The 27,397-nt window shown below is 32.9% G+C and overlaps 1 protein-coding gene across 2 annotated transcripts in view; it reads left to right on the top strand.

Annotated features, from left to right (window-relative positions):
- Nucleotides 1-27,397, top strand: part of PGAP1 (post-GPI attachment to proteins inositol deacylase 1) — a 68,864-nt gene that overhangs the window by 28,591 nt on the left and 12,876 nt on the right. Inside the window, exons 7-20 of one of the 2 annotated variants that reach the window (XM_067026490.1) lie at nt 617-683; nt 2,248-2,353; nt 3,026-3,081; nt 4,530-4,613; nt 8,091-8,137; nt 8,890-8,941; nt 12,668-12,745; nt 16,107-16,182; nt 19,705-19,778; nt 19,885-19,936; nt 20,457-20,520; nt 20,939-21,047; nt 22,719-22,757; nt 26,790-26,883. In XM_067026490.1, coding sequence (XP_066882591.1) covers nt 617-683; nt 2,248-2,353; nt 3,026-3,081; nt 4,530-4,613; nt 8,091-8,137; nt 8,890-8,941; nt 12,668-12,745; nt 16,107-16,182; nt 19,705-19,778; nt 19,885-19,936; nt 20,457-20,520; nt 20,939-21,047; nt 22,719-22,757; nt 26,790-26,883 — 998 coding nt within the window. Of the gene's footprint in view, nt 1-616; nt 684-2,247; nt 2,354-3,025; nt 3,082-4,529; nt 4,614-8,090; nt 8,138-8,889; nt 8,942-12,667; nt 12,746-16,106; nt 16,183-19,704; nt 19,779-19,884; nt 19,937-20,453; nt 20,521-20,938; nt 21,048-22,718; nt 22,758-26,789; nt 26,884-27,397 lie in introns of both variants that reach the window. The other variant, XM_059052404.2, reaches the window with a different exon arrangement.

Below are 27,397 nucleotides of genomic sequence, written 5' to 3'. Positions count from 1 at the left end.
TCTCAAATGATGATGTCAAAATTTTAGAATTTGTCATAGCTGGGCAGAATCAGATACTTGTGGTAGGACTTTCTGAGCTCTTGGCCAGTCACCAAACTCGGACTTGATTAATGCAGCATTGCCTATTCTAGAGTAGCACATGGAAAACCAAGTAGGAATTAGATTTACCCTTAATATAAATAAAGAAATAGGTTAAATAAGGATCAAGAAATACATAAATCCTAGTATTTTTATCTCTATATGCATTGGCTTAAAGATTCTCTTTTCACCTTCCTCTGGCTGTGCAGTCAGTACTGTTTGCAAGGACCACAACAGTTCAGACTTATGAAGATGGGGCAGACAATATGTCTATATCTAGGGTAGACAGGAAGATTTAGGGAAGACGGGGGGCCTGACACTTATACTCTCAAATATCCAGGAAGATTTAATTTACTTTATTTTTATAGGTTTCAGCTTTAAGATGTATGCTTAATAATGATAATTTGTTAAATAATTTTAGAGTTTGCAGCATTAAAGGAAATTCATATATTCCATTGAATAAGAGAATTATTTATGTTTGTATTAAAAGTATATTTTTAAAGAAAGTTTCATTTGTAACATTTATTTTATTCTTTAGGTGTAAACAATTACAATTGACTACAATTCGAGCATTCTTTGATCTTATTGATGCTGATACTAAACAAGTATGTATTTTTAAACTAAAAGTTATTTCAGTGAAGTAAAAGCTTTTGTTAGAGCAGTGATAGATTTAATACATTTTTTTACTTTGATGAAAATAGAAGCCTACACCTTATATTGACTGTAATTAGTTTGAAAATGGAAATACCTGTATTTTTATCTGTAATCTTTGATAACTATTAATAATTAAGAATGCAATAAAAATGAAAAAGTAAAAGAATACCTTAAATCTTCCTCAGCTCTTCCCCTTTACTGTTTAAAATTTGATACATGTCCTTCTGACTTTTTTTTTTACCTTAAGCGAAATATTTATTACAAATATCCTTATGCAGTAGGATCAAAATATCTACATTCACTGAGAAACACAAGCTCACCAGAACTTAAATTATGTACTTCTAGAGTCAAACCTTTTCTGTATTGATATTTTACATATAAACTCTCCCAACTACTGATTTTCTAAGTTGTTCAGTTAGCAGGATACCTGGAAATAACTTATTAGGGAGAATGATAGATATTTAGCTCTCTCCTGAAGAACGCAGTAAAAGAGAGACACAAATTGATCTGTTTTATCACACTTTAAACCATAAGATACCATATTTAAGTTAGTATATTTATTAAAGTAAATCAGCTTCATAGAGTTAACACTGTTAACATTGGAATCATGTAGTCATGGAATGTAAATGTTTTTCAGTTTTTCAACCTTGTTTTAATTGTGACTCTATTGCAAATGTGTTTAAGCTGTTCAACTATATACAACAGTAGAATCAATTAAAATTTGTATTTGACCAGTTTGTATTTTAAATGACATTTGGTAGGTTTAGGAAAAACCCCATTTCAACTAATGAAAAACAGGTGAATCTCAGGTATATTATTTAAAAATTATACATCAGGGCTTCCCTGGTGGTGCAGTGGTTGAGAATCCTCCTGCCAATGCAGGGGACATGGGTTCGTGCCCTGATCCGGGAAGATCCCACATGCCGCGGAGTGGCTTGGCCCATGAGCCATGGCCACTGAGCCTGCGCGTCTGGAGCCTGTGCTCCGCAATGGGAGAGACCACAACAGTGAGAGGCCCGCGTACCACACACACAAAAAATTATACATCAAACTAATGTTAACAAATCAAATCTTGTTTTCCATTAAATTCTAAGGTGAGAAAATGCTAATACTAGCATGTAATAAATTATAATTCTGGATGGATAAGTATTTTACAGACACATTTTAAGGGACAAATGAGAAATTTTTGACTAATACTGCTAAGAATCAAAATATTATGAAACTGAGCTCTCTTTCACAAACTCAGTATGTATGATAGACTAAACTAAATATTAGACAATAAAATGTTAGGATATGATTCCTACTCCTCAAGAAGCATATAGTTGAGGAGGAGAAACACACATATATACAGGGAAACTAACTAAAAGCGTAGTTAGTCCCATGTTAAGCACTTAGAACAGTGCCTGGCCCAGAGCAAGTAACTGTTGGCTCTTATTATTATTACTTGAAACAAAGTTTCATTAGGTCATCACAGTGGATATAAAAGGATACAGAATGTATCAATGTTCTTTCTAGATAACTCAAAATCCCAAGAAGAAATTGTCGGTTTTGAATCACCACTTCATAAGACACCCAGCAAAACACTTTGAGGAAAATCCATCAATAATTTCTGACTTAACAGGTTGGTAGTAATAGCATGTTTTAATTTTAAGTAGAGTTTTGAGTATTATTTTTAGGTAAACTTGTCATTAGCAGACAAATTCTTTGAAACTGAAATGCTTCAGGTATTATAATCCTATTATATTTTATTAATTTCCCTATGCTGGTTTCTTATGAGGTTCTTGGCTAAGGAGGGGAAAAGTAAAAAATGTAAAAGTAAAAAGATGTTGCTGATAAAATTTTGTACTGAAAATACGTGACAGTAGAAAAATTTAAAAGTGTTAAATGTCTGTATTCTCCTGACAGCCACGTAAAATAAATTCTGTATTATTCTTGACTTAGTTTCTCAGTATCATTCTTCAGTCTTTTGGTTTAACAGCATATCTTTTGCTGGTAAATTTTTGTTTTTATATGTATCTGTCATGCTCTACTTAGTTTGGAAAATGAAATATTTGTTTTCTTCTGTTGATACTTCTGAGAGTTAGACATCAGAAAGATTTTAAATGCTTCACATGATCTGAGTGCTCCTTGGTGATGAGCATATAGAGGACATCTCAAGATTTTCTATTTTAAAATAGCCAGTGTTCAGGAAACTGCTTCTTTTTCAAATCCTGTTATGATTGAGAAGGATTCAGTAAAAGAAATCACTTAATGTTTTTTTAAAAGCCAAACAAATTAATTTTTTTTACCGTAGGGACATCTATGTGGGTTCCAGTAAAAGTGTCCAAATGGACCTATGTGGCTTACAATGTAAGTATACACCAATGGATTAAAAATTTTTTTTCAAGAATATTTTAGTGTTTACTTTTCAAAGCTAGACTTTTTAAAGAAGATAACAACATTATTTTCCCATACTAAATCAGTTTAGTAATAACTCCTTAATATCTAGTCAGTGTTCAATTTTCCAGTTTCATCATAACTGTCAAATTTTTTGTTGTTTCTTTGTTTTCCAATTTGTTTAAATCAGGGCACAAACAAGGTGTACGTATTATTTGTTGATATGTCTCTTATTCCTCTTTTAATATCTAATACTTCCTTCACCCTTTTTTTTCCTTGCAGTTTATTTGTTGGAAAAAAAAAAAAAACTAGTCATTTGTCCTATAGAGTTTCACACAGTCTTGATTTTGCTGATTGCACTCCTGTAATGTCATCCAGTATATTCCTTTTTCTACTCTTTCCTGTGACTTGGTAGCTGGATCTTGGATCTAGATGCTTCATCAGATTCAGGTTTTTGTTTTGTTTTTGTTTTTACTAGACTCTCTCTTTTTGTGATGTTAGCAGCTATTGATGAAGAAGGCCTAGAGTCATTAATAGGGAGTACAAAAGCAATGAGACTCCGATTATTCCTTCTTCATTTATTAACTGAAACACTATATAGAACAACTTCTCATCTACTAAATTTATCAAAAGTAGAACAAATTACAAAGGAAAAAAATGATAATTCTTTGGATCTTATATTTACTGGTTTTTAGAGTAGTGAGTTAGCTCACAAACACCCTCCATCAGTGACCATAAGATGTTTTGGGGGGTTTTTCCTCCAGTATTATTTTGAGCTTAAACATTTTTGTGTTTCTGTCTAAACTAAAATACTAAAATTGTTCTATCTTTGATACTAAAATTGCTATTAAAACTGTTCTGTCCTTGACCAGTGGAAGCCATTTCAAGGTAGGCTCCTAAATCTTTTTGATATAGCTGCTCTTTAGTTGTCTTTGATATTTTCCTCACTATCTAATATGAGAAAGTATTTTAGCTCATTGTGTACCATTTCCCGTCCCAGACCTTGAATCTGCTTTTTCTCAAAGAAGCTCTACTTTATTATTTGGGAAACAGTATCTGAAAACCATAATTTGGACACTAAGATGTTTATGGCCAGTGAGTTAGCATTTCTAAGGCCTTTTCAGTGAACAGAGCTAAGAAATGTATTTTTTCTTGGTCATAAGGCCAAAAACCAAACCCAAACAAAAAAAAAAAAACATGCATTCATACTGATACTTCCAAGACAAATTCAAGTCTACAGAGTTTATACCTGATCTGTCTTGCATCTGTGTCTTCTTCCCATTCCTAGATTATTGGTTCTCAACAACACCAAGAATGATAGAATTAAAATAATTAATCAGAATAATTATTCATTACTTTATCAGAATTTTTGAATGATGAAATTATCTACTCAATTTACTGTGTTTTCCCTCTTTTTTTAGGAATCTGATAAGATATATTTTACATTTCCCCTTGCAAATCATAGAAAAATCTACACTCATGTCTATTGTCAGAGTACAATGCTGGTAAGATAATTGATATACTTTATGTAAATTTAAAAGGCTAACTGTTGTTTATTTTTAAGATTCAACTAGTATCTAGTGGATATCACCTTTAGCTATGAACTATTATTAAATCTAATTAGTTGAAACACATTTATCTGGAACAGAGTATTGATTGAAAAGCACTAATCAAAATGCTTCTATAACTGATAATATATCTATACTATTAGCTTGTACCTTTGCCTCTAGTTTAGGTTTTTCTACTTCAGTTTCATGATGTTTAGGATGAAGGAATTCAGTTTAGAGCTCCTTTAATTCTAAAATTCTATTAGTATTTTAAAGAATAGATATATTTAAGCGAAGCTATCCTTTGTTTTATAAAGTAAATCCTGTTTTTCCCATGGCTTCCATACTCAAATTTGCAGTACTTTTTTATACCAAATATTCTCTAAAATGGTATAGTAACTTTTTGTTACAGTGTTATCTAGACTTACAGTATCAGTATGATGATTTTGTTTGTGTATTTCTTTTTAATGAGTACCTGCTATGCTAGAAATATGTTAGATGCTTTAGCATGCTTTTGTTATATTAGGTCTGTTTAAGTAATAATTTATCAGCTCTTCTTACTTTCAGGAATTTGTTTCCCAATTTGGGTTCCTTTCTCTCCATTCTGATTTTTTCCCCTCATGTCCTAGGATTCTTCACTTTATATTTGCACCTTTCATAATTTAAGTTCCCTCATTTCCCTTTTGTGGGATTATTTGTATTTTTTAGGACTAGGATCTAATATATTACTTAGTTGGTTGATACCGCCATTTGATATATAGTAAAGTCTTTAGAAAAGATGGTAGGCAGGCACTGTGGGCTAGGTGCTAATGAATACTAATTTTAGTGGAATTGCCACAGTTTTGCATCTCTCACCAGAGACAGACTACCATCTCTCAGCCTAAAATTTGGATGGGTAGTTTATCCCAAGAGAATCTGTCCCTGAGAGTGATGGCTTAAAATATCCACACTCCTACTAAATTCCAAATCAGAATGTCAGTATTATATTGAGAAAAATCCTTGCCAAAGTGCAAATTATCCATTTGGCTTATTGGAGGATCCCTTTTCTGTAATTAAGGTCCATGGGTGAGTATTACTAGTCATGTGAAGAATTTGTTTTAAATGTTTTCAATTTTTATCATAGAAGTTTTCAAACATACAAAAGTAGAGAGAGACTATAATAATAAATTCTCATTTAACCATCACACAGCTTTAACAGTTATCAATATTCTGACATTCTTACTTGATTTATCCCTTCCTCACTTTTTTTGAGTGAAGCATTTTTAAAGCAAAATCCAAGCATTTTATCATTTTATCCATACATATTTCAGTATGTTTTTATAACAGATAAGAATTTTATATATTATTATAATACTAATAATATTATTATATTATATTTAATAATATTATTATATTATTTTATCCAACAGAATTACTTATTCCTTAATATCATGTGGTATCCAGTCCATGTTCGATTTTCCTTTGCTCATTTAAGCTTTAAGTTAGCTTGTTTGAATCAGAATCCAAAAAGTACATACATTGCATTTGATTCATGTCTTATGTCTTTTTTTAACAGCCCCCTCTTTTTTTCCCCCATGCCATACATTTGTTCTGGGTTTAGTTGATTGTATTCTTGTGGTATCTTTTAACATGTATTTCTATCCATTGTTTTGTGTAAACTGGTAGTTAGATCTAGAATCTTGAATAGATTTATTTTTTTGTGGTATGAATGTTTTATAAGTAGAACTGCATACTTATCATATCAGGAGGTATATAATATCTGGTTGTCCCACTTTTAGTGACAAAAATCAGTGGACTGATACATCAGTGGACTCAGGTCATATCAGCATGACCCATTCATTATAAAGTTCCTAGTCAGTCTTTCACCTAATGATTTTAGCAGCCATCGAGGACATATTTTTTTTACTGTAGATGGATTTTTTTTTAGATCTATAAATTTTATAATTAAGTAGCATTTTCTTTTCTGTGCACTTCAGGAGTTAGTAAATTCTGAGTGACTTTTTCTAAGATTTTTAATACAAGTTTTACAATTAGCTGAGTTAGGGGTGTTTACTAGATGGCCTGAAATTGTTCTTTGACACCTTCTAGGTTATAACAACATGGTGTTTTAGGGTGGATTTGAATAATACTTTATTCAGTCTCTTAGTGAATGAATCAGAATTCCCTAGACACCAAAGTAAGTAGTGTGCAGTATTGGCAATTTTCATAATAAGGGCTGTCTTTGAGTTGCAGTAGCTTCAAAAACCTATTACAAAAGTGAGTTGGATCTTGAGAGGTTGCTAGATTCTCTTTGTCTAGGCTATGCAGATCTGTTCTGTTGCCTTGCTTTATAATGTCACATTGTTGTTCTGGTAAACACAGGTAACTGATAAAAGAGTTTACCGAAGTATTTTACCAGCAGTGGAGTGTAGAGAAATACCACATTGTTTATGTTTTCTTTCAGCTTGCTTTTCTGAGTTCTTGAAAAATATTTTAAAATTTTATTTAAGCTCGATGAAGGCAGAGGCTATGTCTGCTTGATTCATCCTTTTTCTTGAGGGCTTAGCATAATTCCTTGGCCCTGGAATGGACATTATAAATATTAATTGAATGAAAGGATTGATATTTTTATTGTCCTGTCTGTATACTAAGGAAGAATGTGTGTAGCTGTCTCTGCAGTGTTTCTCATTCTCTTATGCCCTGGTAGGGTTTCAGTAGTAGGATCATTAGATCTTGGAGCATTGCTCTTTCTACTTCATTAAAAGTTAGAGTGAAGATCTTGGGTCATACTGCTTTTAAATGACTGAAGCTGAATGCATAATATTGTTAAAATACCACAACCATCTCTGCAGCATTCCCAGTCTGTGCTAGTAAAGTAACAACTAGCTTTAGTCTTAAACCCTTGGAATTGTGCTTCAATCCAAGCACATTCTCAGTTGCATAAAAGTTATCTGCCTAGTAATCAAATGAGAACTCAAATGATAAACTAAAAAGCTGTACTTAGATTGTTATTTTTAGTTACTTGGCTCTGGATTTTTTTTTTTTCTGTTTGTGTGAAAGTCTACCTCTAGTTGTTCTCTTCTAGTTTTGTTAAAATATAGGTTACTTTCCATGTAAGTACCTAATTAAAGTGTGGACATTGCTGAACTCTAAAAGTGTTGGTTCAGAAATTAAAATTGCTTAACAGTATGCTGTAGAGACATAACGCATCAGGTCACTCTCTCATACTGCTGCTCCAGGTTACTTGCTTACTTTTCTATGTTGACATTAGACTTCTTTGCCTCACTTTGACCTGTTTGACTTTTGAGAACATTTTGAATACACTTCTAAACAATAAGTTGTTATTTTATGTTTCCATTGTGCCTACTGACCCTATCATAAACAGTGAAATGCCTATTTTATATAATTATTTTCTACAGTATTTAGTATGCTTTATTTTGTGTTATTAATCAATAGGATACAAATAGCTGGATTTTTGGCTGCATAAACAGCACTTCTATGTGGTAAGTGTTTTGAACATAAGGCCCTCTGTTCATTTTTCTCAACATAAGATATACTCAAATCACACTTTCAGAATAGCTTCAGATATTTTTTTTTAAAGCTTAACAGTTTGCTTTTTTCTTTTTAATATAAATTTATTTCTTTATGGCTGTGTTGGGTCTTTGTTGCTGCACACGGGTTTTCTCTAGTTGCAGTGAGCGGGGCTTTTCTTCGTTTTGGTGTGCCAGCTTCTCATTGCAGTGACTTCTCTTGTTGTGGAGCATGGACTCTAGGCGCACGGGCTTCAGTAGTTGTAGCTTGTGGGCTCTAGAACGCAGGCTCAGTAGTTGTGGCACACGGGCTAGTTGCTTCTCAGCATGTGGGATCTTCTGGACCAGGGATCGAACCTGTGTCCCCTGCATTGGCAGGAGGATTCTTAACCACTGTGCTACCAGGGAAGTCCCACTTCAGATATTCTTAAGCTCATTTTGCTACTAAACTAAATTATAGTATTGATTTTAAAATTAAAAATAAAGAAAATTAACATACTAGTAATTTTTGCAAACATTGATAGTTGGTTGCTAGGAAAAACTATGTTTTGCTCCCCAAAGGACTATGTGGATAAAGTGTATTGTGTTAGACCTATTAGACTTGAGTGCATTAGAACTGTCTTTGGTAGGTCTATAGATGGTTTATTTTTGCTCTGAAGCTTATTTATAATTTATAATACTTTAATATATTTGTCCTTAATTATATTTTCATATTTATTTCCAAGCCGGCAAGGGGTTGATTTATCATGGAAAGCTGAACTGCTGCCAACAATTAAGGTAAATTGTGGATTTAGAATGTTAATATCCAGGTGATAAAATATTTGAGCATATAGGCATGTACAGTATGGTCTTTGATTAATTCATCTAGGTATTAAATAAACTTGAAATTTGCTAATATACATTTTAGAAATATTTTCTCTGGAAATACATTTAATGGAGAATAACATGCAATTCATTTTTAGCTTTCAGAGGTAAAAACTATAAGTCATCAATCCTAAATAAAATTAAATCTATATGTTATAGCATCATACTAAGAGGTAGATAAATTTTTAAGATTCAATTTGACGGTTTGTTTGGAATGGTCTTTCTTAAAATATTAAGTTGAATATACTCAGAATTCATTTTGGGGAGGACCTACAGTAGGGAAGTAAGCATCTCAAAAAGACACAAAGCAATTTTCAGTTTCAGTATCATCTGAGGTTAAGCACTTCAGTAACTATCTACTTTTATCTAGTACTCTATGGAATTTATTTAATAATTGTTAGTGATTTCCTTAAGCAACTGTGGTAGGTCAGCACATCTTTACAAAAGGCTAATTTGTACACTCACAAAATCTATTGTTGAGAAAATAAAACAGTTCTAAAATTTGATGAAAATATCTGTTCTAATTTTCAGATTGTATTTATTATAACTGATAATCGTATGCCAGAGTTGATAGTTTTTAGTCTTCAAGTAAATCTACACTTTAGAATATATTGTCATAATGAATACTATATTCATAGGGTTGAATGTGAAGTCCTCTGGTTGGTCCCGATCATCTCCCAACTCCAGTTAGTTATTTGTGCTCATGAATGTTTATTTATCTGTATGTTTAGTCAATTCTGTCCTATACCAATGAGAGGAATGATGACAGGATGAATAATTGCAAGTCACTTACACTTGACTTTGGAATGATTGCAGTTATTTTTTGTGTCACTGTGGTCAGTCTTACTTTGTGCATGTTCATTCATGTGGCTTTGTATTGATAAGACAAATAAGTGATTTATAAGAACATTTTTAAGGTCTCTCACTAGTTCTATCCTAACTGTCTAGGCAGGAGCAAAGCAAAAACAGAAGTATTAGGGTATACTTACTGATCAATCATTCATAAGATATATTAAATACTTCCTTGAATTTCCAGTTTGGATATCCTTTCCAGTCTGTAATTTAAGAGTTAGGAAGAAATAAATCATAAAAAACCCGATAAAATGTTACTTTGCTACTATTTTAAAAAAATTATTTCTTAAATACTAATATCCTTTTTTTTTTTTAAGTCTCAAAGATTTAACAATGTATTGGTCTAGTTCTAGACCCCTGTGTTGTTTTTTCTAAGTGTAAGAAACAGCTGGCTGAGTAGTAGATCAAGTTCTTCCAGCTGCTTACTTTTTTAAAAAAAATTTATTTATTGTATTTATTTTATTTTTGGCTGCATTGGGTCTTTGTTGCTGCGCGCGGGCTTTCTCTAGTTGCGGCGAGTGGGGGGCTACTCTTCATCGCAGTGTGTGGATTTCTCATTGCGGTGGCTTCTCTTTGTTTTGGAGCATGGGCTCTAGGCACGCGGGCTTCAGTAGTTGTGCATGGGCTTATTTGCTCCGTGGCATGTGGGATCTTCCCAGACCAGGGCTCGAACCCGTGTCCCCTGCATTGGCAGGTGGATTCTTAACCACTGCGCCGCCAGGGAAGCCCCAGCTGCTTACTTTTTATAGTGGGTACTAGAAGAAAGTGCTAGGCAGCATTAAAAGCCTACTGGAATTTAGGGAGAAAACTGGAAGAGAAAAGTTAGAAAATGAGGATTATAATACTCTGCTATCTTAAGCATTCTCAGTTGAAAAGGATTATAATATTAAATGCAAATAAATTTTTCCATTGTAATGAAAATCAAAATTATATATTTGTGTGTTAGCCATTTATAAAAAGCACACAAAATTATTTTGCCATGAAGTTGAAGGGAAAGGAAAGATTGAAGTGAAAAAATCTTGTGGGTTTTATTCATATTTATATCATCTCAACAAAGGTAATGTAAGATGAGAATCATACCACCTTTGGCACCTCTGCTGACTGAACTGTTAATAAATAGATGGAATCTTCCAGCAAAGCACTTGTAAATTTGGGTTAGGGCCTTAACAGCATGAATCACATGGAACTTTTCTGTCATGGTACAATGAAGACAGAAACCACAGCAGACCAACAATTGGGTAAGCCCAAATGGACTTATTGCTAAAAACAAACAAAACAATGAACTTTGAAAAGAAATCTAAGTTAATGAGAAAAATTACCTAGTCACTATTGTGCCTAAATCGTACTTTAGCACCACAGCTTTGCCCTACACACAGCAGCAGAACTTGAAGGGTTTCTGACATCCAAACGCTGGTGTTTGATTTTCTGTGTGTGTTGCCTCAGCATTAAGGTCATTTTACCCTTAAAACACTGAAAAATTTCCAAACTTCATATTAATCTTACCTGTCAGTGTAACAATTTCATGAATATTATCTTCCCAAATTCCTACGGACATTGTAACTGTATGGGAACTTAACTTTATAAGTAAATGTATTTTGACACACTGATATCTTTTTAAAGTGTTCTGATCCTAAAAAAAATTCTTGAGGAAAAACATTATTCTTGAGAATAAATAACAGAAGCTCTCAGTGGATAGCTACACAGAGTAACCATGGTTCTCTCTAATTAATTTATCTTTCATATTGTCTACCACCTGTCTGGTTGGTTTCAGTTGCCTTTAGCTTTGGTTTGTGTGGCTCTTTTAAGGCCCTTTAATTTACATTAGAATATATAATTCTGTTGCAGAGACTTTGCTGAGTAAGTTGAGGTGCAGCCCAGAAGTTTAACAAGCACTCCCAGGTGAATCTGGTCAGGTTGTTTGAGGACTACTCATTAACATTAGAACCTCTATCCAACTTGCCCACATTGGTGCTTCGGAAGAACAGTGGAGAGTATTAAGTTCAGAAATTTCTTAATGTGCACAGATTGTCACAGCATATAACTTACTCACACCCTTGCCACATCTACTGTCAGAAAAAAAAAAAAAAGACTTGAAAACTGTATTTGGTGGCCTTGCTTTTCATTAGGTAAACCAGTCTCCAATCTATTCATTCCTCAAAATATGGACTGTAAGATAGTTTTGAGAAAAGAATAGGTGCTCATTTGGTGAGGTGCATTATTAGACTTACTGTGTTCATGTCTCTTACTGAATAAGTTCCAGGGAATGATGTTCATATACATCATTAGCCAGCAACTGTTTATTACTTGGGCTAGAGCAGAATCATTTGAGATTAAGTTGCAGTTCTTCCATCATATTGAGCATCCATTCATTCATCAACTATTGAATGCTCTTTGTCATATACTACCGAAATAACTGTAGAAATCATACTGTAACATTATACAAAACAAGTAGACAAATTGTAAGAGACATCAAATCTGGAAATAATTATGTAAAATAATTAAATTTAATGTTAAATGTCATTTATTTTACATGAAGGGATACAGTTCAAGGAATATTTTTGGCAGTCCATATTTACATAATTATTAGAAATTTGACCTTCAGCAGGCTCATTGACCTGAAAATGTAAACATGGGCATTTTATGAAGTACTGAACATAAAGTTTGAAGTCAGTTTTTTCATGACTTACTAGGTAAGAAATAAATGTTTGTAATTTATCTTTCTTTTAACATGCTTTAGGCTCTATATATCCTGAGAAATAAAATCAGCTTTTTTTCATCCTTTTTTAGTCTCTGACGTTAAGACTTCAAGACTATCCATCTTTGTCTCATCTTGTTGTTTATGTACCATCTATTCATGGAAGTAAGGTAACAAACAAGGTTGTTTTCAGAATGTTTTGGGGATACTCATGCTAAATATTTTAAGTTATTTTTTGATGAATTCTTCAGCTTAGGGCTTATCTGATTCAGTAGCCAGGTTGGTGATCCACCTAAGACTGTTTAAAGCATTAGGATCATCTACTCTAACTTGAACTAAGCAGAATAAATCCAAGTCTCTTTGTTTCAAGCGGGAATTAGTTCTACTTTATCAGCCTTTCAAAATCTGTTAATTATTGAGTACTCTCTTATGTGCAAGACTATGTGCCAGGAATTATAGGAGGCACACAAATGAGAAAGACATGAACCCTGTTCTCAAAAAGCTGCCTACTCTTGGGCAGGGGGAGAGAAATATATTTGGTGGCCAGGGAAAGGGTGAGAATGAAAGAGTTATCCAAAATGTATAAAACAAATCAGAATATAGCAAATCCATGAAAAGTGTTAAAGGCGGAGATATCTCTGATTGATGAAATCAAAAAAGGCATTATTATGAAGTGATATTTTAAGTTGCCTTAAAGGATAGTTAGGGTTTTTGTAGGTAGAATGAATATTCTAGACCTGGGATATCTAATATGGGAGCCACTAGCACTTGTAGCTATTTAAAATTAAATTAATTAAAATTAAATAAAAGTAAAAATTCAGTTCCTTAGTTGTATTAGCCACATTCCAGATGCTCAATAGTAACATCATTGCAGAAAGTTACAATGAACAGCACTGCTGAGACAAAGAAATAGTAGGATCCAAAGATGGACAGTGTAGAGTACGTTTGGAAAATAGTGAATAAGTAAATAGTAGTTTTAAAAGGATGGCTACCATGGGTAGAATAGTAGTGGAAGAAAAGTCTGGAAAAGTAGTTAATGGCCATATTCTGGAGGGCCTTGATTGGAAGATTCAGGACTTTATAGAATTCAGGAGTCAGTAGGGAACTGAAAGATTTTTCACCATAGTAGTAATGGGATCAGAGCTATTTATTTTGGAAACTGAATCTATTTATGGTATAGGATAGATTACAAAAAGAGAGAACAGTCGCCTCATATAGGATTATGAAAGCTTGTACTAGTGAAGTGGGAGTAGAAATAAAAGGATGGTGATTTTTGAGAGAAGTAGGCAGGGAAAGAAGAAGATGGAGGTAAAAGACCCTCTACTCCCCTTGCCACATTTCACCCAGCAAACTTACCCTTCAAGATCTAGCCTAAGTGTCCCTTGTTTTCCTTTTCTAGACTACTCCAGTAACCTCTTACTTATTCCCAGGTTACTTTGTTTATAACTTCTTTGAGGAATATATTATACCGAATTATAATTTATTTGTTTACGTCTTTATTGCCATCACCATAGTATGAATTCATTCAGAGTAAGGACCAGATAGGTTTTACTCTACTTTGCATCCTCAACCTTTAGTGACTACCACATAAATGCTCAAAAAAGTGTTTCTTGAATGAGAAAGTTAATGAGATTTGGGGCCAATATCATAGGAAAATTTAAAGGAAAAAAGAAAAGGGGATGTAGTTAGGAGAAGTCTCAAAGATTGAGTCTCACGAGTACCTTATAATGGATTCATTGTTTTGTTTTGCTTAGCTCATGTGAGAGGTAATTCAACATCTTCAATACTAAAAGCTCTCTTTAAGGGTTTTTCTTTCAGGTAAGTTGGTTTTGAATGAATTTAACATCTTCCCAAACTTGGAAAGGGCTTCCTTGGTTATTCCAAGAAATTAATGAGCGTTTCGCAAATAGCCAGTCTTAGTGGCCTAATAAATACTTCATGTGTCTTAACGCTCTTTGGAAAGTAACACTGCTGACTCTAGTGTTGCATACCCAATCTCACAAGGATGGTAACTTAGGCCTTTCATAATTTCTATGTGTCTGTTATAGCTCATCATCAGAAGGATACATATATTTAAATAGGCAGTTCAAAATTTTCTTGAGTCAACTAATCATCTTAATATAGTTTTCCAAATGTAAATATGGAATTACTTGCATTTTTTGATGACGGAAAACAAAATAATTAAGTCCATTAGAAATTTACTTACCTTGTATATTTCAGAGACAGACTTAAATTCTTTCTTTTTTTGGTAAGAGTTTATTCCATAAAGAAATGACCAAATTTTTAAAGCAATAATAAAAGTTGTATTATTTTAAATACCTGTTAAAGTGATTTAAAATTGCTTCCCTGTCTCAGGCAATGTCTAACACAAAGATAAAAATATAATGAATTATTCTGTTGAATAAATGATTTCTCTATAACAGCTGTTTTCTATAGTGAAAATACCTGACAGCGTTCTTTGCCTTCTAATTAAAAAGGGAAAAATAAAAGCAGAGCCCCTTAGTTTTTTTCTTTTATTCCCTCGTGTGTGTACATTCTAATAGCATTTTCCCTCATCTGTTTTTCATTTTCAAAAACAGCCAAAACTCCACCCAAGAGGCAAACAACGTAACAGCTTAAAATACAATCCAAGGTGTACTTACTGGAAAAGCCTAGGATAGATCCCACTGATTTCTACTTATTGTAGACAGCAAACTACTTGCTAGCTACAGTTAGGCGTCCGAGTAATTTCTTCCTCAGCTCATATAAATAGATCAGAGTAATTTGGTTGGATTGTGGAAATGATTTTAATGAAACTGTTCTTATTGTAGACAGCTGAGAGCAAAGTTCATTATGCCACTGTAGAAATGTTATTAGATAAGAAGTGTCATTACAGAAATTGCAGTGATGCAGATGTCACATTTTAGGTTCACTTTTTTTGAGATAGTGTTTTTTTTTTCTTTGTACATAGTGAATCTCTTTTCCATTTATTGATCTCTGTTTAGCCTGAAATAATCTTACATGAATAACATTAGCCATCTGTAGATGAATGGCAGTATGTCTCCAAAAGCCTTTTGTAGTCTAATTAGACTGCTGAAACATACTAAATATGCAGTTTTTAAAAAGATGTAACAAAATCACATTTCTTTTTGAGTATGAAAGAATTCAGATATATTACCTAAATTCTTAATTAATCTTGAGTTAATCTTGGCTCTTAATGCTTTGATCCATCGTTTATGGTCCCTCTTCTATAGACACCTAAAACTAGCTGCAAGAAAACTTTGCTGTACATCTGCTCTTATAGAAATGACCCTCTAATAATTTATCTGTTAAGTTAAGCTTTGTCACCAAATTCTCTTAGCTTAGCATCTCTCCTTGTGGAATTCATGCCCCCTAAATATAACCAGGGTTAGAGTGTGATAGATAATAGATAATACCTTCTTCAAAACTGAAGTTTATAGATTTTTATTTTCTACTCAAATATCAAGTGAAGATATTTTACTATAAATTTAATTCTATTTTTTCCTAATAAATCAACGTTTTATATTCCAGTTTGTTGTAGATTGTGAATTCTTTAAAAAAGAGACAAGATCCATACAGCTTCCTGTAACTCATCTTTTTTCCTTTGGTAAGTACTTTGATTTTGGAAATCTTAAGAATTGCTTTTATTTTTAAGAGTGTTGATTTATTTTGCCAGTTAGCTGCAATAATGCAAAGCCCTAACATTAAGTGTTTTTGTGTATTTCAAGTGTAGTTCTTAGAATAACCATGTGATATGGCTCAGTGGTTTGATTTTTAACTGGGCCAGCAATCATTTTCTGAGAAATGAACCTTATTTATTTTTTTATAGACTTTATTTATTTAAATATTTATTATTTATTTATTTCATTTATTTTTGGCCACGTTGGGTCTTAGTTGCAGCACGCAGGATCTTCGTTGAGGTATGCAGGATCTTTTGTTGTGGCGCCCAGGCTCTTGTGGTACACGGTCTTCTCTCTAGTTGTGGCGTGTGGGTTTTCTCTCTCTAGTTGTGGTGTGCAGGCTCCAGGGCCCGTGGGCTCTGTAGCTGTGGCGCACGGGTTCCAGAGCGTGTGGGCTCTGTAGTTGGCAGCATGTGTGCTCTCCCGTTGAAGCACGTTAGCTCAGCAGTTGTGGTGCGCGGGCTTTAGTTGCCCCACGGCATATGGGATCTTAGTTCCCTGACCAGGGATCGAACCCACATCCCCTGCATTGTAAGGCGGATTCTTTAGCCCTGGACCATGAGAGAAGTACCAGAAATGAACTTTAAAATAAACTTATCCGTGATCATATACATTTGCAGGTAATTGTCTGTATGTATGTGTTTCCACATGAATTTATACTACATATAGGCCCTTTTTATAAAAAGTTTATTCTAAGATATAAATTACTACCTGCCATCTGAAGGTTTCAAGATTGCTCTAAATATCTCCCATTTTTTTTTGTTGTGGTAACATACACATAACTAAATATTTCTTTAAATTTTATTTTGAAATAATTTTAGACTTACAGAAAAATCACAGAAAGAGTAGAGTTCCCACATAGCTCTCATTCACCTTAACATAAACAATAAAATTGTCAAAACTAAGAAATTAGCACTGATACAATACTGTTAACTACAGTTTTATTTGGTTTTCATTGGATTTTCCACCAGTGTTCTCCAGGTTCCCATATCGCATTTAGTTGTCATGTCTCCCTAGTTTCCTCTGATCTTTGATAGTTCGTCAGTCTTCCTTTGTCTTTTATAACTTTGAGGCCCTTGAAGAGTACAGGTCAGTTATTTTGTAGAATATCTCTCTATTTGGCTTTGTCTAATGCTTTCTTATAATTAGATTGAGGTTACGCATTTTGGGCAAGAATATCACAGGAGCAATGTGAACTTTTCAGTGTATCATATCAGAGGATACATGATGTCACTATGTCTAATTACTAATGATGTCGACCTTGATCACTTCTTGGTTAATGAGTTGTCTGCCAGGTTTCTCCACTGTAAAGTTACTGCTTTGCTTTTCTCTTTGTGATTAATAAATATCTTGGGGGAGATACTTTGAGAATGTGTAAGTATCCTGCTTTTCTTCAAAATAACCCACTAATTTTAGCATCCATTGGTTTATCTAGTCTGAAGCAATTATTACTGGCATTCTATAATTATTGGAATTCTTTCTAAGGGAAAGTTGTCCCTTTTCCCCCATTTATTCAGTTTTTATTTATGTCACTATGGACTTATGGATATTTATTTTATTTATTGGGTTATAATGCAATACTATTGTTACTTTTTTTTTTTTTTTTTTGCTTAAGTTGCTCCAGCTTTGTTTGTTGGGAACTCTTTTTAAGTTGGCTCTTGTGCTCTTTTGGCATGCCCAATTTTATCAATATTTTTCTTTTGTATTCCATTCGTGAAAAGAATCTGTTACTTGAGAGAGGAAACTTCCTTTAAGATTTTTATCCCTCCCCCACCTTTTTTTTTTTTTGGTTGAAGAATACACAGAACAATACAGAAATGACAACTCTAAACCACCTACCTCATTAAAAATAGCAAGCTTATAAAATAAGAGATCTGCCCTCCCTAGCTCAAATTTTTGTAATTGTGACTCCATGATTACACATACCATATTCAGTTCCATGTTCATAGAGGCAAATTCTCCTTGTTTTAATTTATGCTCAGCTAAACTGATTAATACTGTATAATGATAGGAAACTGGTTTCGTAGACATAATGGATATAGGTGCTTCTATGCTAAGCAATTTTAAAGTTAATCTATTAAAAGAAAAATGGGTCTTCGTTTCTTCAGGTGACAAAATGAAACTTTTATTGTTGCTAAAATATACTCTGACAATAGTATGTAACTGATGTCCACCAATACTTTTGATATCTTAGATTTAGTAATAAATTAAGACTTGAACTGTTTTAAAAGTGAGAACATTCAGGGAAATTTATGCTTTGATTACTGGTGAATGTCTCACATTTTAAATTATAGCACAATCGAACACTTGTGGCTTATTTGTTGATGTTAAACAATCTTCCAAATGGGCCTATCAACATTTTAATAATGATGTTCTTTCTAAAATCTTCAAGGTGTGAGTCAGGCTAAAAAAAATTTTTTTTTTAATTAGTAAAGTGTTCAGCTTCTGATTTCCCCAGTTTGGAAGCCATAGTGGAAAGCAAAATTTTAAATTATTTCTTTCCTCCTGTTAGAATTTTTTAAACACCCAAAAGTTAGACCATCTTACTTGTGAAGAAGGGTACCACAGTGAATGGTATTTTAAATTAGATTAAGTAGAATGTGAAGTATACTTCATATTTACTAGTTTTTCTCCTATTGTTAATTTTGAGGTGCCTTAAATTCAATGATGTATTTTAAAATATTGGTTACATTAGGTATTCATTAAAATGGTTTGTAGTTGAATGTGTAAGTTAGCATTGTGTTTTAAAAGTGATTTATTAATCACAGATTAATGGTACGCCTTGTACTTAGCAAATTTGTTTACATGTTGATAAAATTTCCTAAGTCTTTTTTTTCTTAACTCCAAGTATACATCCTATAATATAGTTATGATAATGCAACATTATGAAAAAACTGGTTATGTGTTTTAACTGGTGCTAAATGTGACTGACAGAATCTTAACATCATACAGTATTTATTTTTTAATTAATAGAATTTCAGTGATATACTTGGTAAAATATTTCAAGCCTTTTCTGTCTATTGCACAGTGGTGGTTTGTCTTATTGTTTTCTCTTTTCAAAGAAGCATCTGAACACTTGGATTTGCATATTCTTATCCAAAGGCATTCACATGTAAGTGGATGCTATTTTTAAAATTTTATTAAAATGTTAAAAAAAAACTACCAAGAAAGCATACCTTTTTGAAATTGGAACTATATAGTGATTTTTTAAAACACATAAATATCATTGAAAGTCATTATAAATGTTATGCTTTGTTCAAAATTTATTGAAGGAGGATTGGATTTTTAGGAGTTCACTCCTCCATACTGAAAGGAAGAACCTATAAACTCTTTTCTAATGTTAAAAATCTGTTGGCATTATTTTAGACATTGTTTAAGCAATCAGTACTGTTGTACTTTAAAAAAATTGTTTTGGTATTCTAAGTAATACAGTGCTTTTAATTCAATAGGATTGTCTTCAAGGAAAGTGATATTAAATACAAGTGGCCTGTTCTATAATATAGAGCTTCTGAACTTTGGACAGGTAATTAATTATCTTGACAATAACAGGACTTGATTTTACTTTACTGTTTAGTTAAACAAACTTATAAACTTGTTTTTTTTTAATTTTTGTGGTCAAACTCTATTAGATATACCAAGCTTTTAAAATCAACGTGGTAAGCAAGTGCTCAGGAGTGAAAGGTAAGTGTATTTCTGAAAAAATAGTATTGTCATTTGAAGAATCATTAGGTCTTCACTTGAATTTTCTGTAATACTTATTTTTCCATATATTTTATGTAAATTAATATTAAATATATGATAATAGAAAAGCTGTTTATATTTCCAAATGGATTTAACATAGACCCTTTCTTAACAGTAAGCATCTTCGTCTGTTTCAGTTTAAATATCTACGTTTTAAAAATACTGTATATCTTGCTGTTTTATTGTAGTAATAATTGAGATTTAGCTGTTTAATGTTTTTCCAGTTTCTTATACTTCCCATAAGCTCTAATATCTTGTAGGTCTTATTAAACATTATTATTAATTAATTCTCCATAATTTATTGTGTGATATAACTCTTACTGATTATTTTTTAATGAAATGAGTATTGTGTAAATTATTTTTTAATGAAACGAGTATTGTGTAAATAGTTAGGTATTATAGTAGTAACCTTAGTAACATAAGGTTAGTAATACATATTTCCTTTATGTTTCCACAGAAGAAATTACTAGTATCTATAGACTTCATATTCCCTGGTCTTATGAAGATTCACTAACCATTGCACAGTAAGTATATGAAAGAATTTACCTTAAACTTTGTTGTTTTTGAATAATACATATTCTACTTAGTCTGTTTATTTAAATCATAATAAAATTTTAGAGAAATTATTACAGGGCCTCTTAGTAAAATGTAGGTATCCTTTATGTAACATTGTGCCCGTAAGATAATATAATATAAGATACCATATAGTATTCTTATTTAAGCGATCTAGAATTTAAACCTTACTTGCTTCAGACATGAACCCTTCTCCCCCCAATTTCTGTGTCCTAGAAGGAGCTGTGATATGACTGGAAAAGTGTCAATCCATAGTAACGTGTGGCATCTAGCCTCCTTACGTTATTTCACTGTGTTGTGCTGAGGATTGACTTAGCCATGGTTATTTCACAGCATTTTGTATTTGAGAACTGATATTTATCTTTTCAGGGTTCCATCTTCCACAGAAATTTCTGTGAAACTCCATATTGCTCAACCAGAAAATGACAGCCATGTAGCATTATTAAAAATGTATACATCATCAGACTGTCAGTATGAGGTAAGTTATATGTTTGCTTAATTTTTAGGATTTAGTTATAGAATAAACAAAATATATTTTTATGTTTGCCTCAGATATATGGTGATGCAAAAGCCAATTAATATGAGAGAGTTAGTTACTTATGATACTTTAAATAGTCTCCATTTTGCCTGTTAGCACCACCTCAGTATTTCCTTAGCTGGACCATTGAAAATATGTATCTTAATAAGTAATAGAAAATAAAATAAAAACTGAGACTGCAGATTAACCGTCTCAGTTTGGAAGCCCAAAGTCCAGAATCCTCCATGAATTGAAGAACTTCATGAAATCAACTGACATGGCTATACTGCAGTAACTGGCATGATATATATTTTCCAGCACTACTGGATAAGCTTAAGGATCTTCTTTTCACTCATTATTTTAAGCTCCATTAATCATTAATATGTGCAATTTAGTACCTGTTGGGTTTGTTTTACAATCACATTAGATCTCTTTGCACTGAGAGAAGGGAAATGGACTCGAGAGTAACATTTTATTTACATATAGATTCATGAACTAAAAGAGTTCCTCTTTGTATAAGAACATACCAGCTTCTAGGGATTCCAGATTTAAGCGCTTGAAGTATACATTTCAATGGTGATTTTGGTTTACGTGAAATATCTTATTTCTACTCAGTTGCTTTAATTTGGATTCTTTATTAGAGCTAACTTTCTTAGGGTAAACTAGAATTGGTGGGTCAAGTGAATATAATCTGTCCTACAAGCTTCAGTTTGACCTATGAGTTTTTTTAGATTTCATGGAATTTATTAATGCTTTGATATCTTGCTTTCTGTTTCTAGCATTGAAGGATTTTGCAGGGTTATAATGGTTTTCAGCTTGTGGCTTCATATTTCTAATATTACTATAGAGATAGAAAGAATTGTGTTAATAATTTGGCTGTACTGCACGTTCTCTTAATGTCCATATTTTTACAAATACTTTATTTTTTTAAAAAGTCCATATATTGACAAAATATAGTTATTTTACAGCTTTTCTATGAAAGATGAATTTCCTTTTCCCAGACTTCCTAATATCAAAAGAGGTATATTTATGGCAGAGATAATTAATGATGAATTTCTTTTTAAAGTGTTGTTTTGGCTCAAATTTTATTACATGTGATCTGTTTGTTCCTGGTATTATATCATGTGAAACCTATTTTAATGAAATTTACTCAGAAGTGGTTTAGCTTAACTATATTTAGTACCATACGATTGTAGGTTTGAGATGTTAAAGTACGAGTTACATAAGTAAGTTGATTAATTTGTGCTTAATTTTTCAGCAAACATACGTATAGTTTCTGACTCAGTCATTCAATAAATTCCTTTAGCTTGTATGATCTGGTAATAAGATATTCTGATTAATTAAATATTCTAGTTAGTAAAGGGTTACCACATATCACGGTATCATATGATACCATATATCATAGAATTTATCCAATTGGGAAAGAATTAGATTACAGAAAAAATATTGAACAGCAAAGCCACAGTTGATACAAATTAAATGTTTATGGTTCAGAGAATTCTTTTAAGATCTTGAGTACCTTTAGGTTCATCATTATAAAAAAATTAATGGTTATGTTTAGTGCTCAGTTTAATAAAATGTGAACTAGAGTTTAGGGAAAATAACCTTTTTTTAATAATTGTTTTAAACTAGGTGACAGTTAAGACTTCCTTTTCACAAATACTTGGACAGGTAAGAGAGACTCCTTGTCGATTATTTATTGCCTTGTGAATAGAAACTGTAAGGCAGGGTTTGTAAACGTTTTCTGTAAAGCACCAGATATTAATATTTCAGCAGACCATATATAGTCTCTTGCCACTGCTGCCACTACTGCAGCTACTTCTTTTTTCTTCTTTCTCCTTTTTCTTCTTTTTCTCACATTAATAAAATCTGAAAGCCATTCTTGGCACACAGGCCATAGTTGGCCACCCCTGGCTTTAAGGTGATGCTTTCATGTTTGCTACTTCCTAAAAATGAAAGTTGATTCCTGATTTTCAAGAAAATTAATATTTTTGGCTAAATGGATATCATATTAAGATTTCATGTTGCTCATACGATGCTATAATTCATAATCCAATAAAATCTGTAGGCTCTGTCATATAAATGAGCTTTTTCCAAGAATTTTTTATGTTGTGCAAGCTCAGTTTGTAAAAGGTAAAAGTAAATTATATTAAAAATAGGGCTTCCCTGGTGGTGCAGTGTTTAAGAGTCCGCCTGCCGATGCAGGGGACATGGGTTCATGCCCAGGTCTGGGAAGATCCCACATGGTGCGGAGTGGCTAGGCCCGTGAGCCATGACCGCTGAGCCTGCGTGTCTGGAACCTGTGCTCCGCAACGGGAGAGACCACAACAGTGAGAGGCCCGCATATCGCAAAAAAATAAATAAATAAACATGCTGAAATAGGTTAAATTCATTTGGGGAGTATCTTAAATTAATAGGCAAATAGTGTTACAAAAATAATTTATCAAGTTGTAGAACTACTATATTATTATTCAACATAATTATAATTTGCAGAATTGTGCAATCCGGACATAAATAGATAATACTGATTAGTCAGAGAAATTATAGTTTTAAAATTCACTAAAAATTTTATTGTGTCTTTTATTACTTTCACTTTATTTTTTTGGTCTGGTATGTTTTGCAGTGTAGGCATAGCAGGATTTTTAAGTTATTTAATTCTATAATTATAATAAAACTCACAAGTTAAAAGTAAATCAGAAACTTTTTTTTTTTTTTTTTTTTTTTTTTTTTTTTTTTTTTTTTGCGGTATGCGGGCCTCACTGTTGTGGCCTCTCCCGTTGTGGAGCACAGGCTCCGGACGCGCAGGCTCAGCGGCCATGGCTCATGGGCCCAGCCGCTCCGCTGCATGTGGGATCCTCCCAGACCGGGACACGAACCCGTGTCCCCTGCATCGGCAGGCGGATTCTCAACCACTGCGCCACCAGGGAAGACCCCAGAAACTTTTTATGTATGTTATCTCATTTGATCCTGACAACAACTTGGTAAGAACTAGATTGTGATTATTATTAAATTTGTGAACATTAGAATTCTAAGCTAATGTGTAAAAATTTTGTGCTACATTAGAAAGAGAAGATTAAATGTTAGTGTAACTTGGAAAATAGCATCATGGATAGTTATAATAAATACTCTAAAATGTTAAGAGATCAATTATTAAGAAAAATTAAATCTTATTCCAAGATCTTGGAATAAAAGGGAAGAATTCATGCTATTGTATTTTTAGTATGTCACTGTACATGGTGGTATGGCTGAGGATATAGCACACTCTCTTATCCATATCATCCCTGGGGCTCAGAATTCAGATTAGTGACAAGAAAAGTCAAGTTTGCTTGATACTGTATAATCAGGTGTAATTATATGTACACCAAAAAAACCCAGACTAAGGCTTCCCTGGTGGCACGGTGATTGAGAGTCCACCTGCCGATGTTGTGAGAATCCTCTCACAACAGTGAGAGGCCCACGTACTGCAAACAAACAAACAAAGAAACAAAAACACACCCAGACTAATAGTCTTGTTTAGACATGGAAATTTTTCTAAAAAATGATGATGTGTGGGTGTTGCAGGATCAGAGGTAGGTACTTTTTTAAATGTTGAAGAATTCATGGCAATTGAGATAAGTCCTCAAATGTTTGGAATGATATAAGGTGCTCTTCCTTCATGTTTGTTTCAAAATTTAGCTTGAGAACAATAGGAGAATGAATTAGGTTTTGTATATCTTATTTATCTTTTTAAAATCATACATATTTTCAGTGTTAACTGATTCAGTCAAAGAAGACTGGAAAGAGGACTAAAGAGAAACCACTTAGGAGAATCTTTAACCTTTGATTAAATAATTTTTTCATAAAATTAATTTTTTTTTTTTAGAAAAAGGAAAGAGGAAAATGTACTTACATATTGGTTAGTCTACTCTTATGAAAAAGAAGACAAAATAAACTGAAAGTTGTTTTCTCAAGAGAATTATTTAAACTCTTAGTAAATCATTTCCATGTAGGAATGTTGCCCAGTGTTGCCCAATCTTTAGATTTTAAGAGAAACTAGAAATCTGAATTTTTAGATAAAATATTTTAATTTTTCAATGTTGGCATCGAATTCAAAATGTAAAGAAATACTATGCCAAATACTAAACCAAATGAAGCACGTATGCAATTTGAATATGACCCATGGAGGCCAGTTTATGATTGTTGATTGTTGTATCTGTGGCCCAGTGTCATATTTACTACTCATAACAGTGACACTCAGTCATTAAAAAGAAATTTTATGTAGGACCTCTTAAAAGATTCCTGAAAACAGTGAAGGGCATTAAAGGTTAATAATAACAGTGAATATTTTCTGATCACCTACTTGTGCCAGTTACTATTACAAATGATTTACACAAATGAACACTTTGAAGCCTCAAACTCCCTGTGAGATAGTGCTATTTAACTCCATTTTACTGATAAGGGCCTAGAGAGAAGGAGGGGTAAAATAAGTTGCCTAAGAGCTAGTGAAAGGCAAATCTGTAGTCTAAACTCAGGAGTATGACTCTGAGCCTGTTATGCTACCTAACTATCCTTCCAACACACTTAATAACTAAAGTATGCTATATATTTCCTAGCATGTCATTAGCAGGCAGTGAGCATCATTTAGTAATAGGTGGGAAAATGACCTTTTCCCTTTCACTCAACTCTCCTCTCCTTTCACTCAAAGCTACAAACTATAAATCATGAGTATGAGCTTTATGTTTTTTGAGTCTTACCAATTTTAATCTGGGAATCCACAGAGGAGCTTCAGGGAGACCTTGAACTTGCTGAAATTTTACTTAACATTTTGTGTAAGCATTCATTTCCATAGTTCTCATTAGATTGACAGGGGAGTCTGTACATTTTCTTAAAAATTCTGTGGATTGGAGAACATGCTTTAAAGTAATTTCCTTTTAAAACTTTAACATCAAAAGAAGAACTTACACTATGTTTTTGTTATATGTATGTTTTTTATGGAGATTGGATCAGCTGATAGAATGACTTGAGGTGCTATCACATAATGGTTATGAACTTAGGCTTTGAGCTAAATTCCATTCCACAAGATTTCCAAAGATGGTGAAGGACATAAAAGCCTAACAATAGCAGCTCATATTTTTGATAGTTTATCATGTTCAAGTTAATATTCTAAATGCTTTACACAAATGAGCATGTTTAAATCCTTAAAACCACCTCTAAGGTAAGTACTATTATCGTCCCTGTCTTACTGTTAAGAGCAAAGAGAGGTAACAAGTAAGTAAGTAACTTGCTTGTCTCTTAATTGTGCAAGTTACTTGGGCCCCCTGTACCTGAATTTCTTCATCTGTAAAATCGGGATAAGAACTATGTGAAAGGATTTTGGGGAGGAGAGCATGAGATAATGCATATAAGAGATGTTTAGTATTATACCTGGAATATATTAAATGCTCAATAAACATTCCTTGTAAAAAATTTTGTAGCATATGCTACACAATTATATATTGCCTCTATTATGCCTTTGATGAAAAATTCAGATAACATGTTTCTAATATGCCATATATTCTTAGCATTTATTTTGCTTAGAATTTTTATACCCATTACTCAAGATATCTTTTAGTCATGTCAGAGAATGTATAAAGTGAAAAACAACTTTTTTATTTCATGTGAAAGTATATTTATTTCATTAACATGAACATTCAGAAGTTGCCCATTGATTTGCCTGTTTTCTAGGTAGTTAGATTTCATGGTGGAGCTCTTCCTGCCTATGTTATATCTAGTATCCTTCTTGCTTATGGAGGACAGTTATACTCTCTTTTCTCAACAGGTAAGAATGTTTCTATTCCTCCCTCCCTCTATGCTTCATTACTACTTTTTTTATCCTACGTGTAGCTAATGAAGACACATCGATTTCTTGAAAATTCACAACCCTTCTCTCTCAAGGTTACAGGAGTTTGAGATCCTCTTAAGTTTTAAGAGATTACCAAGAAAATTCCTTACTTGTTTTCTCCATTTTATACCCTTGTGTCTAAAGTTTATTCCCTCTGTTCTGAGGATCTCTTAAGAGATAGAAACTGGTGGACAGGGATTTTGTTCTCCATTCTATCCCCGGTGCCTGACATAGGGCCAAGCACATAGTCGACATTGAGTGTAATATTTGGGCTGTATCAACTGTATCATTTAGGACTTGCTACACTGAATGGAATAATTAAGAGTTTAATTGAAGGGACTATTTCAAAGGTATGTACAGGGTTAAGGGAAACCAACAACAAATGATAAAATACCTAATTAGCAACAGAGCCCTCTGATACTCCTAGGTATCAGGGCCAGGGAGGGAGCAA

Source organism: Kogia breviceps, chromosome 2 (assembly GCF_026419965.1).
Source record: "Kogia breviceps isolate mKogBre1 chromosome 2, mKogBre1 haplotype 1, whole genome shotgun sequence".
Lineage (NCBI taxonomy): Eukaryota > Metazoa > Chordata > Mammalia > Artiodactyla > Physeteridae > Kogia > Kogia breviceps.
Note: the sequence above shows the minus strand (reverse complement) of the source record. Positions and strands in the feature narration are given on the sequence as shown.